Below are 16,865 nucleotides of genomic sequence, written 5' to 3' on the forward strand. Positions count from 1 at the left end.
CATATCCTTGGAACTTAAAGAAACTGTCACAGAGGGTCACTCTGGTGGGAAGAATTTTATAAGTCCACATACTTGCTGAATAAGAAATAAGAGAGTAATCAACGATAGCAATGTGGGAAATATTTCCTGACACACAAAAAAAGTGCTCTAGTTAGGAAATCTAGTGTGTGTTGTGTTCCAAGAAAATAAAATGTCAGGATAGAAAGCACTCCTAAGCACAAGCAGAAGGAATTTTTCAGAGTCAGAAAGAAAGAGGAGGAAGAAACAGCAGAAGGAAAGAATCTGATAGGTATCCAGAGGAATAATTAGGTCACCAAGAAAAAAAAAATCCACAACACAATTGGACTCGGCAGTCATGGTTCTCAGAGGCCAGCCAGCAAATCGCCACACAGCTCCTGGGACAAAGCCCAAGAGTGGGTCCCAGTCAGGTCACACAGCACGAGAGAAAACAAGAGCAGTTCTCCCACCACTCGGGCACACAGCATTCTACTTCAATCTTCCTGAATAAGCTATTGGAAGATCTAGGCCAGGATTATCATAAAAATATCCAAACCAGTCCAGAACTGGAAAATCTTGATAGAAGGACAGGCATTGAGCCAAAAAGAAACGAGTCACATAGAGAGATGGGTTTAAATGTTTGTTTGAAATGTGTTATGATTGGTTATAAAATTAATTTCCAAAAGGCATTTTTTTAAGGGAAAGAAATGATTGCTTTTATTTTTAAGACAACAGAAAAGAAATTATGGCATCCATAACCACAGAATGAATAAAGAAAAGCGAAGATGAGTGGTAGAGTACTGTATTACAGTATTACATTTCTCATCTTCTGCAAGAGATGGTGTTTTTGTCTCGATGTCAAATTAATATATTGGAATCTTAACCCTGAAGGTGATGGTGTTAGGAGAGGGAAGCTGATTAGATCAAGAGGGCTCCAGGGGGGTTACTGCTCTTAAAAAGAGAAACAAGGGATCTTATTCTCCCCACTACCATGAGTGAGAGGAAACAGCAAGAAGACACCATCTATGAACAAAGAAGTGGACTCTTACCAGAGTTCTAACCTGCTGGTGACTGGGTCTTGTACTTCTGAGATTCTAGGACTGTGAGAAATAGATTTCTGTGGCTGATCAGGCACCCAGACTAGGGTATTTTGTTGGAGCAGCTTGAATAGACAAAGACAGATGGTCTTTTAAATTACTGATTTATTATTTACTGTAAGAGCTAATTTACTACAAATCTAGGATTGTCTTTGAAAAAAAAACTCTAAATTATCCACTACTAACATTGAAAACATAATGCTTATCTTTTTAATCATTTCCAGAAAAATATCAAATAAGAATAAATGTATACAGCAAAAAAAATGAATAACCATAACAACAAAAACCCACTGCATAAATAGAAAAGGAAAAAGCATTAAACAGTAACACCATCCATAACAGTTGTCACTTATGAAAACCACATCTAAAATAAAATAGCACAGAAAGGCTTGAAATGATTAAGGTCAGAGTATGCATAATAATGCGTTGAATTGGGATGGGAGACAAGGAGAGATTGCACACTCAGACTGCTGACGGGAAATTGAGGTTGGAACAACATTTCCGGAAAACAACTTCAATAAGCTATTCACAATGTAAGCTCAGTTGTGTGTGTGTGTAAAACGTAACTTCAATTCTCAATGAAAACAGTGTTTTCATCTAAGTGACAGGACTAAGGACGATTATTAATGTTCTAACACCTTCTCTATTTTCATGAGTCTCCACCATGAGAATGCTTACAATCACACAACACTTCATATTTAGGACATAGCAATTGATTTGGGATCAAAAATCTATTAGGCAACCATTCTGTAATACTATCCCAATAGGTTATTTGCCTCCCTAGTGCACCACAGAATTGTACTCTTGGGCTAACCAAGAGAAGAAGAAGAGAAGAAAAATCATGTGTTGGTTCTTCCATTTCTTTTGTTTGTGAATCTGCTAGGAATCAGGTAGAAGCTGGTATCTTCTTTTCTGCCAAGTGTCTACAATTTCAAGAGATTTTGCATGTTTCCAGTAGCCAATTGTAGATCGAAGATGGGTATCCTCTGGTAAAGAATGACCCAGGTTAGGGTGGCTCTCTTATCCAGTAGCGTCCACTACTTAGAGCACTGAAAAAACCAGAGGAGCCAGTATAAGGCATGTTTCTCTCCCCTCCCCAGGTATCTTAGTGCTGGCAGGCCTCACCAATGTCCCTGTGCCTGACCCTACCTGAGGGTGTCTGGGTACTGGAGGGATCAAATCAATAGAAATTAATAAATATAAAAATTGTGGCCACAGTGGTGAAGCCACAGTCATAGGTCATGATGAATACTCTGAATGAGAGAAGCAAGTAGTCACTTGGATGAGGGGACCAAAGGGAAGGAGTCCAGTGACAAAGCTGTTGAATTCCTATTGCCTAAGGGTAGGTGTTGGGCCAAGGATGTAGCTAAGTGGTAGAGCACTTGCCTAACATGCTCATGTCCTGGGTTCAGTCCCCATCACCACACACACACACACACACACACACACACACACACCCCTTAAGGTAGATGAGGAAGATACAAAGAAGGTTGTAAAAATAATCAGAAAAATAAGATACTTTAGTTTTCTTCCCCTATTATATTCTTATTGAGAGACAAAGCCTTCTACTTAATAGTTGGGAAAGTCTAAAAATGAAAACTAAAAGAATAGTCACTGCTTTGGTAAAAATGACTTTTAGTCCAAGTTTAAAGAAAGATGTAGGTCACTTTCTGGTAGGCTAGGAAGAATCTTAAAGAGAAGAAAGATACAAGATTCAGGAGGGTGAAGAACATGAATCCAGGGTTGGAGAAATCTAGAAGGGATATTGGCTCAAGTTTTCAGTTTTGCACAGTGACAAATAGATGCTGCAGTGGAAAATGTTTCATGCCCTGCCTGCCGGTGCATTAGGCAGAACTATATTTCTCATCAAAGCGATGAGATATTATAAAATTCATGCACTGCTACAGCTCATTTACTTTATTTCCTGGGATTCCCTCTAGTTCCTCACCCAAGGCATATAACTCATTGGGTTTAGTTTTCTGTCTTCCAAAAAAAATTAGGGGAATAAAACGGTGCTTTGAAGCAGATACACTAACAGCAACTTGACTTGACAGCAAAGAGGTGAAAAAAGTAACTTAAAAAAAAAAAAAAATATATATATATATATATATATATATATATATATATATATTAGATAACTTAAAAATCATGGCAGTAGGGGCCATGTGGCAGAGGGACAAAGCCCTCCATACTCCAAGAATCTTCATTGTCTAGCCCAGAGTACAATGATGTTTATTTATCAGGGTCAGCACTTTTCAGAAGAAAATATTAAATTTTATGGAAGAAGGGTAAGAAACACATTCTGTTGATTTGTTTGTTTAAACCAGAACTGAATAAAAATTTTAAAACTGGATCTTAAAAAGGCAGCCCTCAATGGTTTGGAAATTTAATAACTGTGGAATACAAAGATATGAGGTAAATGAAGCATTGCAGTATTATTTGGAGAGATGCCACAGGTCAAGTATCAGGCTGCAACACTCTACCTCTAGTGGTATGATATGCTAATCAGCATGAGGAGATGTGCTATCACCAGAATCTACACAAACCTGCTGAGCGATGGGGCTTTGAGTAGAAATAAGAAGCTACTCCCAAAGAACAAGGTAGGGAGATAGGCTTCCTGGAGCTCTGCATCCTTAACCACGGAGATTCCTGCAAGAAACTTCTTCTTAACTCAATCTGATCCAAAGGAAATCACACAGAATTTAAGGGTTGAGAGAATGCAACTGAAGTCATCTCCTTCCACAAACTTATTATTAGATGAGGAAACTCATACCCAGAGCCCGAGTCACAGAGTGGATAAGCCTCTCCAGAATCCTATCAACCCATTCCACACTATTATTGTTGAATCCACTTCTATAACCACCTGGTCCTGCAGAGGATCATGGATGAAGGGTAGCCAGAAGCATCCTTGTCTCTTCCTCTCTCATTCTCAAGTTCAGTAACACACAACACCTGTCACCTTGATGGGAATATTGCTATTGAGAAGAGTCTAGAAAGAACTTCCCTTGTTTCGGCTTTCCATTTTCCACTTCTTCCCCAGGAGTCAGCCAGCCCTGAGCTCTACGTTGTAGCCACAGAGAGGGTGGAGGAAAAGACCCCAAGTCCTGCCTCTCGGAGTTTCCCTGGCATGTGAGAGAGTAGGCTGTAAAGAAGATTACTGTATCAGGCATTCAGGGAAGGGCAAAGGAGAGATCAATGCTGCCTGGGCTGTGGCGAAGCTACTTAGTGTGGATATGAGATTTGAAAGATTTGAATGATGGTCTCTTAGCATAAAACACAAATTCCTTCCTTTGTGTCCTCAGTCAACCTCCTCAGCCTCATCTCTCACCAGGTGAGCCTGTATCTTCCATGTTCAATGGAACCAACTGAGGTTTTCTCAACATGGCATCTCTGTCCCCCAGGATCATGGCATCCTGTGCACTTTTGTCTCAGTTTCCTCACCCTTCCTTCTCCTTCTAGTTGGATGACCCCTCCAGGAAGATCTCTCTGAAGTCCCAGCTTCCCAGATGGCTTAGATACCTCTTCCTGGTCTCCTATAGGACCCAATCTAACCTCATAACAGGAAGGAAGCCAGGGTAGGAGGAACCACACAGTAAGGTTGGGGAAGAGCTGAGATGAAGAGGGTGCAGGGGCAGATGAGGGAGACCATGGACTCCAGTGGAAGAAAGATGTCCTTTAGATAAAGGAAATGATGCCAAATTATTAAGGTTTCATACGGCAAAATATATGGTGAAAGAGTGGACCAACTTTATTAGGGAATCTTAAGGATTGCTGAGCAAGAATTCTGCCACAAATTTGAGCAATCAAAGATAAAGTGATTTCTTATCTATAATTCTTTTCTATAATTCCTCAATAGCAGACCCCATCAGAAGGAGACAGAGAAATTCTGGGGATCAAAGCACTAACCAGCCCTGTGACAGGTCCAGATGAAAATGAAGATAATATCTCTTTCATAAATTGTTGTATTAAATAAAACAACAGGAAACAGAGAGATGTTACATGCCTAGGAGCATTATTAATATTAACACTGTGATCAGGAATGACAGGGGAAGTGCCACATTTGAACTTAGATGGAGAGACATTGGGCGGGGGTTACAGAGATGGGGAAGAAACAGAGGCCAAGAGAAGAGGAAAATAGTGAGGAGCAGAATGAGAATGTGCAAAGAAAACAAAACACATCATGGTAAAAGCTTCACAGCAGAATTTACCCTCTCTTTATTTTCTTGTCTGATGTTGCATTTTGCAGTATAGTAGCAATAACTTCAACTGCTTTATAGTACAGTCACAATAAATGGCTTCTGGGCTTGATTTACCACCTGAGCGAAGCACAGGCAGTTAATCACTCCCAGTAGCTGTTTAAAGTTCTGTATATCACCGTTCAGGAGTGATTATCTGGGAACCATATTTAAAGGGCAGGAGAGCTGGTGGATGGTTATAGAGATGAGACTCAGGGCTTAGGGACTGGGAATTGAAGTCTGTGCTAGGGGGCTTGCTTCTCAGCTCTACAGCATCCTCCTTTTAAAGGGATCAGAAGATGCTTTCTGGGTTTTCTGTAAATTAGGGAGAGCAATTAATGGCCCTAAAAAGCTTTAATATAGGAAAAAACAAAACAAAACAAAAAAAAACCTTGTAATGCAGCCATTCGGGAGTCTGCTATGCCCATTAGGAAATCTCCCAGTGATGCAGCATGCAGGCAAAACCTGATTAAAAGTGCCCTTTTTGTGGGCCCTCTTTTACTGAGACTGGTCTTTTTAAGAGCAAATGCTGGCCATGCCCCCAGATTGCAGTAGAGTGTTAATTGTGAGCAAGTTTGGCTCTGGCTACCTTCGCCAGGACTTGCCTGGAGAAGAAAGAAGTTATTCTTAGGCTCTTGAAAAATTTCTGGCAACAAGAGGGGGATTTTTCTTCTTCTTCTTCTTTTTAATCTACAAGGTAAGGACTGCAATGTTTTTTAAATGCCTGGGTTTATAATGAGAACTGGGGAGAAACAGCTGGCCTAGAAAGAAATACTGTCAATAAAAGCTTATTCGTATGGTCCTGAAGGTCCCCTCAGATACAAAGACACTAGCCTGTGCAGCAGTGTTGTAAAGCCATGTGACATCCACAGCCACCCAGTGAGGCAGGGTCACACATTGCCCTGTTGTCTTCCAACAGAGACCCCATGGCTTTCTCTCCCATTCAATCTCTAGGAGAGATGGATAAGAGGCATATTCGTAAGGGCCTGAGTTCAATCGCAAGGGGATGTGGAGAGTGGGCAGAAAGCGGAATTAGCATGTAAGTAGTGGGATGTCAATAAGAAATTTATTGGAGGAAGAAGGGATTTAAAAGAAACGTCCAGAAAATTGTTTGGCCATCACACATGACAAGCCATATACACATCTAGCAGCTTGGGGAAGCCCCTATCTAAGCACATTATAACTTCATTCTTTCATCAATCATCATCATTTTAGAAGCATATAACAGATTTATTCTCCTTTATAAGATCCTTCCACTGACTGAGAATTCATATCCTTGGCATTTTAGGGTCTGGGTTAGGTCAAAATTGGAAAAGCACCTGAACTATGGAGAAAAGGAAATGACCCTTTGGGTGCAAAACCCTTTGCTGCCTACTACCTCATTTCAACCTCAGAGCCCCACCAAGCACCCAGGAAACTCAGTACAGAGTCACTATCTTGCCATGGTCATAAGACTACTAAGCTGCAGAGCCGGGGTTCTATTTGCAAGGTGAAAGTCTGTAGATGAACACTCATTTTCATGCAAGCAACAGGTAGACAAAGATGACAGGTAGGCTTAGATTAGGGTTGCTTTGGGTAATACATTCCAAGCAATATCTCGTTTCCCTTGCTAGGCTGGGATTTTAAAAATCAAAGTTGTTTTTGTTGTTGTTGTTACTGTTACTATTGTCAAATAATGACAGCAAAGACTGGCTGAATTTCAATCTTTAGTTTTCCAGGATTCCATGACATTGGAAGTCATGGAACATGACAACAGGATTCTCCATTTGAGTGATGAGGTCGTTTTCAAATCCTTTGAGAGCTCAAGTGTCTGCTGATGCTTGCTCACTGATTTCTCACTGAGAGCTCTCCTGAATGTCCGGTTAAAAGCCCCCAAATTTGGAAAATGAATTCCAGTATGAGTTGGTTGTGCAGCATAGCATTTTGATTGAGAAGTTAGGTCTGAGATTTTTGCCTCTATTAGCCACTCATCTTCTGGGTGACCTTGGAAAGATTCCCTAAACTTCCTTAACTTCAATTTCATCATGTGGAAAATATGGATATTCTAGTGCCTGCCTAAGAGCATTACTGGCTAACATATGGTAAGTACTTAATAAGCTTTCGATGTTGTTTTGTTTTGTAATTGTGATAATTTTCCTTTTCCTTCCAACTCATTTTGCTCATTCCCAAACTCATAACAATTGGAAAAACGGATTGCCAGAGAGGTTCTGGCAGTGTTTTTAATAGAAGAACATTTTGCTGAATCTCTCTTAATAGGCTTTGGGATTTGAGGAGCAAGGTTCCCTGCAGCCCTGGTAAGAAGTCTAACAACTCCCTCACTTACCTTCTTTTTTCTTTCCTCATCAATATTCGGCATGGACACATGGCTACTGAGAAACCTGTTCCTTTTCATGCCACAAGTTCTTATTACTGAGGACAATCAAACTGAATGGGGCACAGAACCCCTGCTACTTGTAAAAAGCTCCTTAATGCTCTTGTAAGAGCTAAAAGAGAGCCTCAATCAGCTAGCTTATTTATAGTTTGAAGAGTTATATCCCACCTACTGCCTCAGGGTTTTAATCAGAAGAGAGAGCTGCCTGAAGCTCATCTCCCACAGCCGAATCATCACTCCCACAGAGCTGTGGGGGCTTTGCCACCTCAGCCCTTTAGAGGTTGTCACAGGTCAGCAATGACCAGTGACGTCTGAAGGAGCTGCTATATGTCCAGCAAATTCATCAGCTAAATTGCTGCAAAGCATCAGAGGACAAGGAAGGGGGGGGCACCTTCCCAGAAACAGCAGTGAGTGGAAAAATGCCCATTCTTAAGTACAAAGAATCCAGGTGACTTTCCAAATTATAATGTCCATATGACAGTGTCTCTTGCTTTCACATCCTAATAACATTTGTCCTCCCATCATTAGATGCCTGGAGGGTCTGATGTGGGGGCATGCTGGGAGATGCCATTCTAGGACTTGAGCTCAACAGGAATAAGACCTTAGAGCTTTTAGGAACCTCACAAGTCCAGACTACTATAGCCATTCAGGTGTTTACTAGAGAGTGTGTGAAGGAATAAATGAGACCCAGTTTTATCCCACTAAAGAACTGCAAGTCTTGTCTATAGGCCAGCACCCAATTTCCTACTTGCTCAGACTGAACCAATGAGTCCCTTTTTCATTCTTTCTTTTGAAGACTGGATGGGTCCTCACCACTCAGCCTCCCAAATGAGTTCAACCTCTGGTGCATAAACTTGTAAAGCAGTCATCACTGTCAGCCTTATAAGTTGCACAAAAAAAAAAAAAAAAAAAAAAAACTTCATGGTCTACACTTAGTCATTGTGTGCCTTTGGGTTGAGGGACAGTTGAATAGGGTATATGAAGAAAACCTTGAATTTGGACCCCAGGGCTTCTTTGCTACTTAGCAACACACTAATGATTCATATTTTGATTGCCAGAGACTTTTGGAACTCAAAGTTCGGGGAGAAATGAAATCATTGGTGGTTTAGTGGGAAAGCATATTTCGTTATATTCAAATAGACCAGGGAATAGTCCCATCTCTGTTGGGCTTACCTAGTTACATAACATAGATCCTTGCAGGACTATAATAGAAAATATGTATAGTGGCCCTTCATATCTGCAAGTTCTTCATCCGCAGATTCAACCAACCAAAGATTAAAAATATTTGGAAAAATTGCATCTGTACTGAACATATGCAGACTTTTTATCTTGTCATTATACTTTATTATATGCTAAATGACTATTTACATTACACTTACATTATATTAAGTATTATAAGATATAGTTAAATGATTTAAAGTAAAAAAGATAATGCACAAATGCCATTTTATATAAGGAATTCGCATCAGTAGATTTTAGCATTTGCAGGGAGTCTTGGAACCAGTCCTCACAGAAGGATGATTGTATATGAAAACTGGCATAAAAGCACCTAATGAAGAATAATTTTATTGATGCTAATAGAAGGATGTTTCCAGACAACCCCCGCTCCTCCCTCCCCCCACAAGGGTGGATCTCAAAGTAGACTCCATCTCTCCCAGACACTTTGGAAATATAGAAGTCTTTCTGGCTGTCCCAATGCCAGGATAGGATGATAAACATTCCACAGACTGGACATAATCATACACATTAGGAATCAATAGCTCTACATACTGATGATGCTCCTTTTAAGATTCAGTCCACCCAGACCTCAAATCCTCTTCTGGGTACCTCATTGTACTTTTCCTCCACCCAAGAAATCCATCTTCAGCCTTGCAGAAGATCCATGAGTATTTTGAAATATCTAACCACTCAGAGGCTGAGCAATTGCCTCCAGATGTCTTTGAAATGAACTTGGAATTAGAAGCCCTGAATCTAAGTTTTTCCATTGATGAGTCATATTGTTCCTTGACTAGTAAAGCACCATCTACTCCCTACCCTCCCTTTTGTCATCAGTAAGTCAGTGACACTGAATCTCCCAAATCATTCTGAGCATTAAATTTTAAAAAATACATGGAAATGCTTGGGAGCCATAAAGACTTGGTGTGGTGGTTATTGTATACGCCTGCCCTGCAATATAATTGACAGGAACCAATGTGAGGCTCTTCTCTTGAAAAATCTTATTGGTTTGTGCAGTGCTATCCTGAACCAAACTGGAGCCTGAGGCAAAGGGGAAAGAATTGTAAATACTTATGCTACTTTCTTTTGTTATTTTATTTATTAGGAATTTTTACATATTATGCATTTTGAAAAAGTTTGGGGATGACTTTAAATTTTTCCTTACTTGCTCAGCTTTACCCAAGTCCTAGGTCTGAAATCTTGGCTCAGACTCCCTAATATTCCATCCAAACTGGATCCTTTGCCTTCTTATAATAAGTCCATAGACACGAAGGTAGTAATCAGTGTGTGCGTCAGCCTCCTTTTTCTCTTTAGTAATACACCCTAACTAAACTCTTCCTTGAAGTGCATCATCAATATGGTTTGGATCTGAAATGTCCCTAATATTGAAATGTGTTGAAAGTTTTCTCACCAATATGGCGGTGTTCAGAAATGAGGTCTTTGGGAGGCGATTGGATCAAGAGGACTTTGACTTCATCAGTGGGTTAATCCATTATGGATTCATAACTTAATGAACTGTAGGGAGATTGATGGAAACTTCAGGAAGCAAATCCTGTTTGAAGGAAGTAGGTCACTAAGGGCATGTTCTTGAAAGTTATGTCTTGTTCTTAGTCCTTTCCTCTATCATGCTCTCTACACACTCCTGCCACCATGATGTTCTGCCTCACCACAGGCCTAACACCAATGGAGCCAGCCAATCATGTACTAAATCTCAAGACCATATGCCAAAATAATTTTTTCCTTCTTTTAACTTGAACCAATTTTTAAACTAGTTTTCAACCAGCTTACTGATTTCCGAGTATTTAATTATGAGAAATAATATCCTGACAAAAGAATGTGCAACGTTAACTCTACGTATTATAACTTGTAATGCATTTCTAATTGTGTTTTCTCTATCTAAGTACTTGGGCACCCAGCTGGTCTACATATAGCACTAATGGATAGTATCATAGTATATTATAGGACTTTCATTATCTGGATCCCCCCAAATGCTTTTCTTATAACCTGAGGATAAAATAAACAATAGTTGTGGGTACTAACACGAGGTGGCCTCCCAGCCACAACTGAACTATCAAATAAGACTCTGCAGCAAGGTAGCTTAAGGTCTCAGTGGTATTTTTTTAAATGTGGAAGAAATTTGGTAATGTCATCAACTTTAGGAAGTATATATTGTGACCCAGTATCCTAGGTATTTGCCTGGTTTTATTTATTATTTTTAAGAAACAATTACCATTTATTGAGCATCAAGTAGTGTTAATCTAGGATCATAGTAGGTGAGAAACTGAGGGTAATGAGGATTTGAGCAACATGCTCTGGCATGTGACTGGTAGGAGGCAGCTGGGATTTAAAAATGGCCATCTGGCTTCAGAGTTTGTGCACTTAATCACACTTTATTCTGCTTCTTGGACACTACCAAGTAGGGCAATTGGAATTAATCCTTGCAATAGCCCAGTAAGCTTGATATCTTACCCACTTCCATTTGATAAATTGAGATTCTAAAATGTTTAAAGAAGAAAAAACCTTGACCAAGTACAACTCTTTTTTGACTAAATGAAATCCAGAAAAAAAATAGACCTATGATCATATTTCCTTCTGAAGTACCAGGGCATTTGTGGCAAACCAGGCCATATGATCAGGGGCACATCTATAGCTCAGAAAGAAGCAAAAAAATTGATTTATTCTTGATTGGATCTTACAGGGGCAAATTATAAATTGTTGCCAGTGCTGACATGAGTTTAGGTGAGAAAGATCAGAGGACTCACTGAACAATAGTGTCCACTTAGATCCTCACTCCGTACCACACTGGTGAGCTAGAAAATAAATTGCTGACTTTCAGAGGGCCACATTCCTTTTATGAATGAGTATGTGGTTCTCATTTCATCTGATGCTTTTCAGTTCACCTCAGTGGCCTCAGAAAATACAGAAGCCAGACAGTTTTCTGCTGAAGCTCAATTTTAGGACAAGGCCAGTTGTACTCAGGTAGCCCAAGGGCATCTGTGCCTCAGTTGTCACAGCTAACCTCAATTGCCAGAGCCCTAAAGATGGCTTTAGAGGACAGAGCTTTCCATCCCTCACAGTTCTGCACTTTGTTCATGTGTCCAGGTCTAGATGAAGGAGATTAATGTCAAGTTAATCATATTAATCATCATTTTAATCTCAGTAAATCTTTCACATGAGGCATTTTGTTTCTGCTTATCTTCGACCCCCAATAATGGTGATGCAGGCACTTTGCAAAGCTGTTCTAACTCCTCCAGGCCTTTGAGCTGCATTTGGACTGGGTCTGTGTGACAGGAAACTCATTTGGGAGAGAGCAGGTGCTCAGGATGCGCATGTGGGCACACAGCGCTCCACCCTACTCCAATTTTCAGCATTGTACTCTTGCCTTGGGTTCTAATTTATTTGCCATCTGTACTCTACTTACTTTGGTAGTGGGATATTTTTAAATATTAGTAATCATTCTAGAAGCTAATGCTTATTGGGTACTTACTGTGTGCCAAAATATAGATTGTAATGCATTATTTCATTCAATTTTCCCAACCACACATAGATATCATTATCATCGCTACTTTACAGGAAAGAAAACCAAGTCTCAGAGAGGTTGCCTGTCCAAGGTCAGATGATCAGTAAGTGACATGATAATATCCAGATTCAAAATAAAGTTTGCTTGCATCCAATGTTTTTTGACTATCAATGGAATAGCCTTATCATTACTACCTTGTAAAAAGCAAATGGTTTACAACAAATATTTTTATGTGTGGGTTGGCAGAAAGGAGAACATGAGAGGGAGAGATGGGGGAGGGAGAGGGTAACAGAAATGTCACTCTAAAAAAGTCTAGTGAATGAAAAGCCTATAAAGTGAATTTTTTAAATCCCTTCTCCTCTATCGGATGAAGCTGAATGAGCTTCACATTCATGAGCCATTAGGAGCTAGAGGTTTCTCAGGGATTATATAGTTCAAGCTTCTTATTTTACACATGAGGAAACCAAGGAACAGAGAAGTGACTCGTTCAAGGTTATCATAATCATAAACATTTGGATTATTTCCTCAGAGATGTGTCACTTCTCACTTCTTTACAACCCATTTTGGGATATATACACAACAAATTCTAATACAAAATAAAGCATCTTACTAGAGCTCATTTCTTCATATGCACAGCACCACGACTGACTGGTGTTCTCTGTATCGTCTGCCTTAGCAGATGGAAGTTCTAGAACACTAACAACACTTAGCACAAATGATGTCAGCATGGATTATTCTCCAGAGTCATCACAATGTTCCTGTTTCAAAATCCCAAATGTTAATGTGCCGTTCTCAGGAGGACAACCTCTCCCTCTAGTTTAACACTGATGTCCTGTGTTGGTGGTTTTTGTGTCTCAGAAGGAGCTGTCTTGTGTTAGGGGCTAGATGTTCTTATGTTTGTACCATTGCTGGACAATGAGCTACCCCATGGGATTTTCACCAACAGAGACCAAGTCTTCTTGTCATTTGCATTATACAAGCCCTGGCACAAATTCTGTGTTCCTCAAATGTTTCTTGATTGAATGATACAGGTGGATGAATATAAGAACCCAGAAATCTTTCTCATCATTGGAACAAAGTAATGAAACACACATCATTAATTATGTTAGCTATGACACAACATATTATAATATGACATTATTCTATATTATCATTATTGGTCCAAGTACAGACCTGACCAAATTCTAGACAGTATTAAATCATTCAAATGCCTTTCCAGGGGTATAAGGTGATACCCCAACCTTATACTACTGTTAATTTTAAGAGGAGGAGGAAGTGATGTGGGGCAGTGAAGAAGTACCCTAGAAATTCCTTTTAATGGTATTAAAAGGTGTTTTGATATATTTTTAAAGTTAAACCTGTGTCTTCCTCCAAAAAATAAAAATTTTAATGAAGATATTCCTGTGAAAGCTCAAGCCACAGTTGATATTTTGGAGATGGATTCATTCATTTTTTTTCTCATTCAACACTTATTGAATATTGTGCCATATGCTAGCCAAGTAAGCATGCAAACACATAGTCTCCTGCCCTTAAGAACTTGCAGCCTTGGGAAGAGAGGGTAAGAATGCACAAGGTAAACTCAATTATAATAAGGCAGGTTAAGGTAACTGGCTCTTGAGTCAGACCGTTGGGGCTCAATCTCACCCCATGTTTCACTAACTACATGACATTAAATTATCATCAAATATAGAATTGGAGAAGAGTAATACTACCTGTTATGCTAAGTATTGAGTGTATTAAGTTTTATATATGCAAATACATATAGATAGATAGATAAACATATGAACATTTGCAGTATGAGCAATATATTGCAATATAAGCATTTGCTTAGCAGAATATGTGGTAAGTGTTCAAAATTATTATCTGTGACAACAGTGATTCTTATGCTCCTATTATGAATGCTTTAATAGAAACAGGAGCGGAGGATGGTCATCTGACTAAAATAGGGTTGAGGTGGAGTAAATGAAAACTACGTGCCTGAAGATACAAGGATAGGTATGAATTATTAGGCAGATTGAGTCCAGGAGGGTGGAGTTGGGATGGGGATGGTGGGTCTCTCCTTTAGGTGTATAGTGGAGCAAATCCAAAGAATTAGAGATATGTCAAAATCACAACTGGTCAGGGCAAAGTTTATACTTCCAACCATTTGGACCACAGAACAGAAGGTAAACACAGAGTAGGAAATGTAGAAGGTGGATTATAAAGGGAATTAATTTACTTTGAAAGCTTTGAAGGTCATTGAAGAACTTTAATCAGGGCAGTGACGTTACAGAATTTTGGAAGGATTATCCTGGCTACAGTGCAAACTAGAATGGCTCAGAAGAGACCAGAGGCAGGATGCTCAGAAGAGATCAGAGTCTTGCAGTAATGTAAGTGAGAAATGATGAGATGCTAAACCAAGGCTATAGTGATGGGATCAAAGAGAAGTAAAGAGACTTGAGAGATTTTTTGCAAAGCAAGGGGTAGAACTTGGGAACAAAGGTCAATCAAGAATTTCTGGCTTGAGAGACTGGAAGAACAGATATAGAGGAGAAGACGATAATGCTTTCAGTTTGGGGCATGAAGAGTTTGGAGTTCTTTATAGGACTTTCAGGGAGAAATATCTAGTGTATTTGGATACAAAGATCAAGCACTCAGGACAAATAGAGAATGTCAAAGTCATGGAAAGGATCCAAGAATCATTATTTTAGGTATTAAAAACACTTGACTTAAGGTCACCCACTGAATCCATTTTTGTTACATTTCTGTTTCAGAAAAAAAAAACACTAAAGATAATATACAGGTCTTTCAGAAGATCGCTTTCAGTTTTATTAAAATAAATGACCCACTTTAATAAGAATTATAATGACTTATAAGTCTCTTACAAGTCCAGTGCTATGATTCTATTGTTCCAAACACCACTGGAAATCTGGACTTGCCTTTTGATGACAGCATACCTGTGGCCTTAAAACTTTCTATGTGGGTGTGTGGAATATATTTTTTTAAAATTAAAGCCCTTTACTTATAAAGCCATATAACCCCATACATGCAGTGAAAATGCCGTGGAAAAGAAAAACTAAGTAAAGACACTATCTACATTTACCTACTCTGATCCCAATTGGCAGCAAACAGCAGAAGAATCTTCCTCCCGTAGTGATCGCGGTTTTCCAACACTCCAGGGAATCCATCAATCAGGGCCCTCTTAATGCCAGGATCATCTGCCTTGAAGTTTTTGAACATGTCCAGGTTTAGTTGGCGGTACTGGAAGTACTGGGCCAGGAGTCTAAAGGCATCGGCTTGGTGAAACTTCCTGGCTCGGAGAAATCTCAGGATGAAGGCGTCATCTGTACGTAAAAATCCAATGTCAGGCCTAGTGATGATCATGTCCCTGACTTGCTGAATATCCTGGTGTAAAACATCTGGGTTTTCATTCAGTTCCAAGCGTGCTTTCTCTATAGTCTCTGGACTGAGTCCAGCCTGCAAATGGGTCATCTTGTTCAAATCTCCTTTCCAAGTGCTTAATTTCTGATATTTTGGAAGAAGAGAGACTGGTCCCATTCACCTGATGATGTGCTGACACCGTGGCTCATTCAATAATCTTCCTACCACCAGACTGCCACTGAAACAGACGATTACAGAATCTTCTTTCTGCTCCCAGAAAGTCATCGGATATTCAGGCCCTATGATGTGGTGGCCATCCCAAAGAGAAGCAAAACTGAAGCCATTGCTTACTGAAAAACAAATGCACACAAGAGAAACAAAACAGAGATGATACAAAGAAAGTATGGCAAATTAATCAGAACCTAGATAGAGAAGCAGTGTATGCACTTGTGTGTCTGATTAGTAGGTCTCCAAAGAACAAATGGTAGATAATCCTTTACACGGGGGACTCGGCCTCAATATTGATAACTTGAATGCTTGATATTCAAATATTTGAAATATGTTTGAGAATTTTTTAGTTACATTGACTAGTTAACATAATAGTGTGTGGTCAGATTATCAATAATGGGCTCTTTTATTAATGACTCTGAGAAACAATAAAGGGAGAGAAAGATCCCTCTCTGTCACAGCATGCTTTATGAGGCTATTCATAGGCTAGGTGTGGCAGACAAATTATGAGTGTTGTGCAATTTATTATTTTCCATTAGCCTCTTTTCTCAAACAGAAGCCTCTCTCACTGAAATATCCCCTCCCCTGCCTTTTAAAACACAGCCATTGCATCTTAATAATAAAAAGGGACTATTAAAGGTCACCGTAGCCTAAACCTCACAGGTGCTTAATTACTCAAAGGAGTCTCCCAACAGTTGGGGAGGTGGGGCAGGCTTAGGGCTGGGAGCTTGACCTTCAATAATCAAATTAAATAAGCACTGAGAAAAAAGGTTCACTTGTGGACATTTATCCAGGGCTTATTATTTGTATTTGCCACCCTCTGGAACGAGGGCAAAGGGAAT

The 16,865-nt window shown here is 39.6% G+C and overlaps 1 protein-coding gene across 1 annotated transcript in view; it reads right to left on the reverse strand.

Moving 5' to 3' along the window:
• CLVS1 (clavesin 1) overlaps positions 1-15,972 on the reverse strand; it is a gene marked incomplete at both ends in the record, with an annotated part of 202,371 nt that extends 186,399 nt beyond the window's left edge. The window contains one exon of the mRNA XM_081265768.1: positions 15,518-15,972. Coding sequence (XP_081121894.1) covers positions 15,518-15,972 — 455 coding nt within the window. The remainder of the gene's footprint in view (positions 1-15,517) is intronic.
• Between the last annotated feature and the right edge of the window lie 893 nt (positions 15,973-16,865).

The sequence above is a fragment of the Spermophilus citellus genome, assembly GCF_964194105.1.
Source record: "Spermophilus citellus genome assembly, chromosome: 14".
Classification (NCBI taxonomy): domain Eukaryota; kingdom Metazoa; phylum Chordata; class Mammalia; order Rodentia; family Sciuridae; genus Spermophilus; species Spermophilus citellus.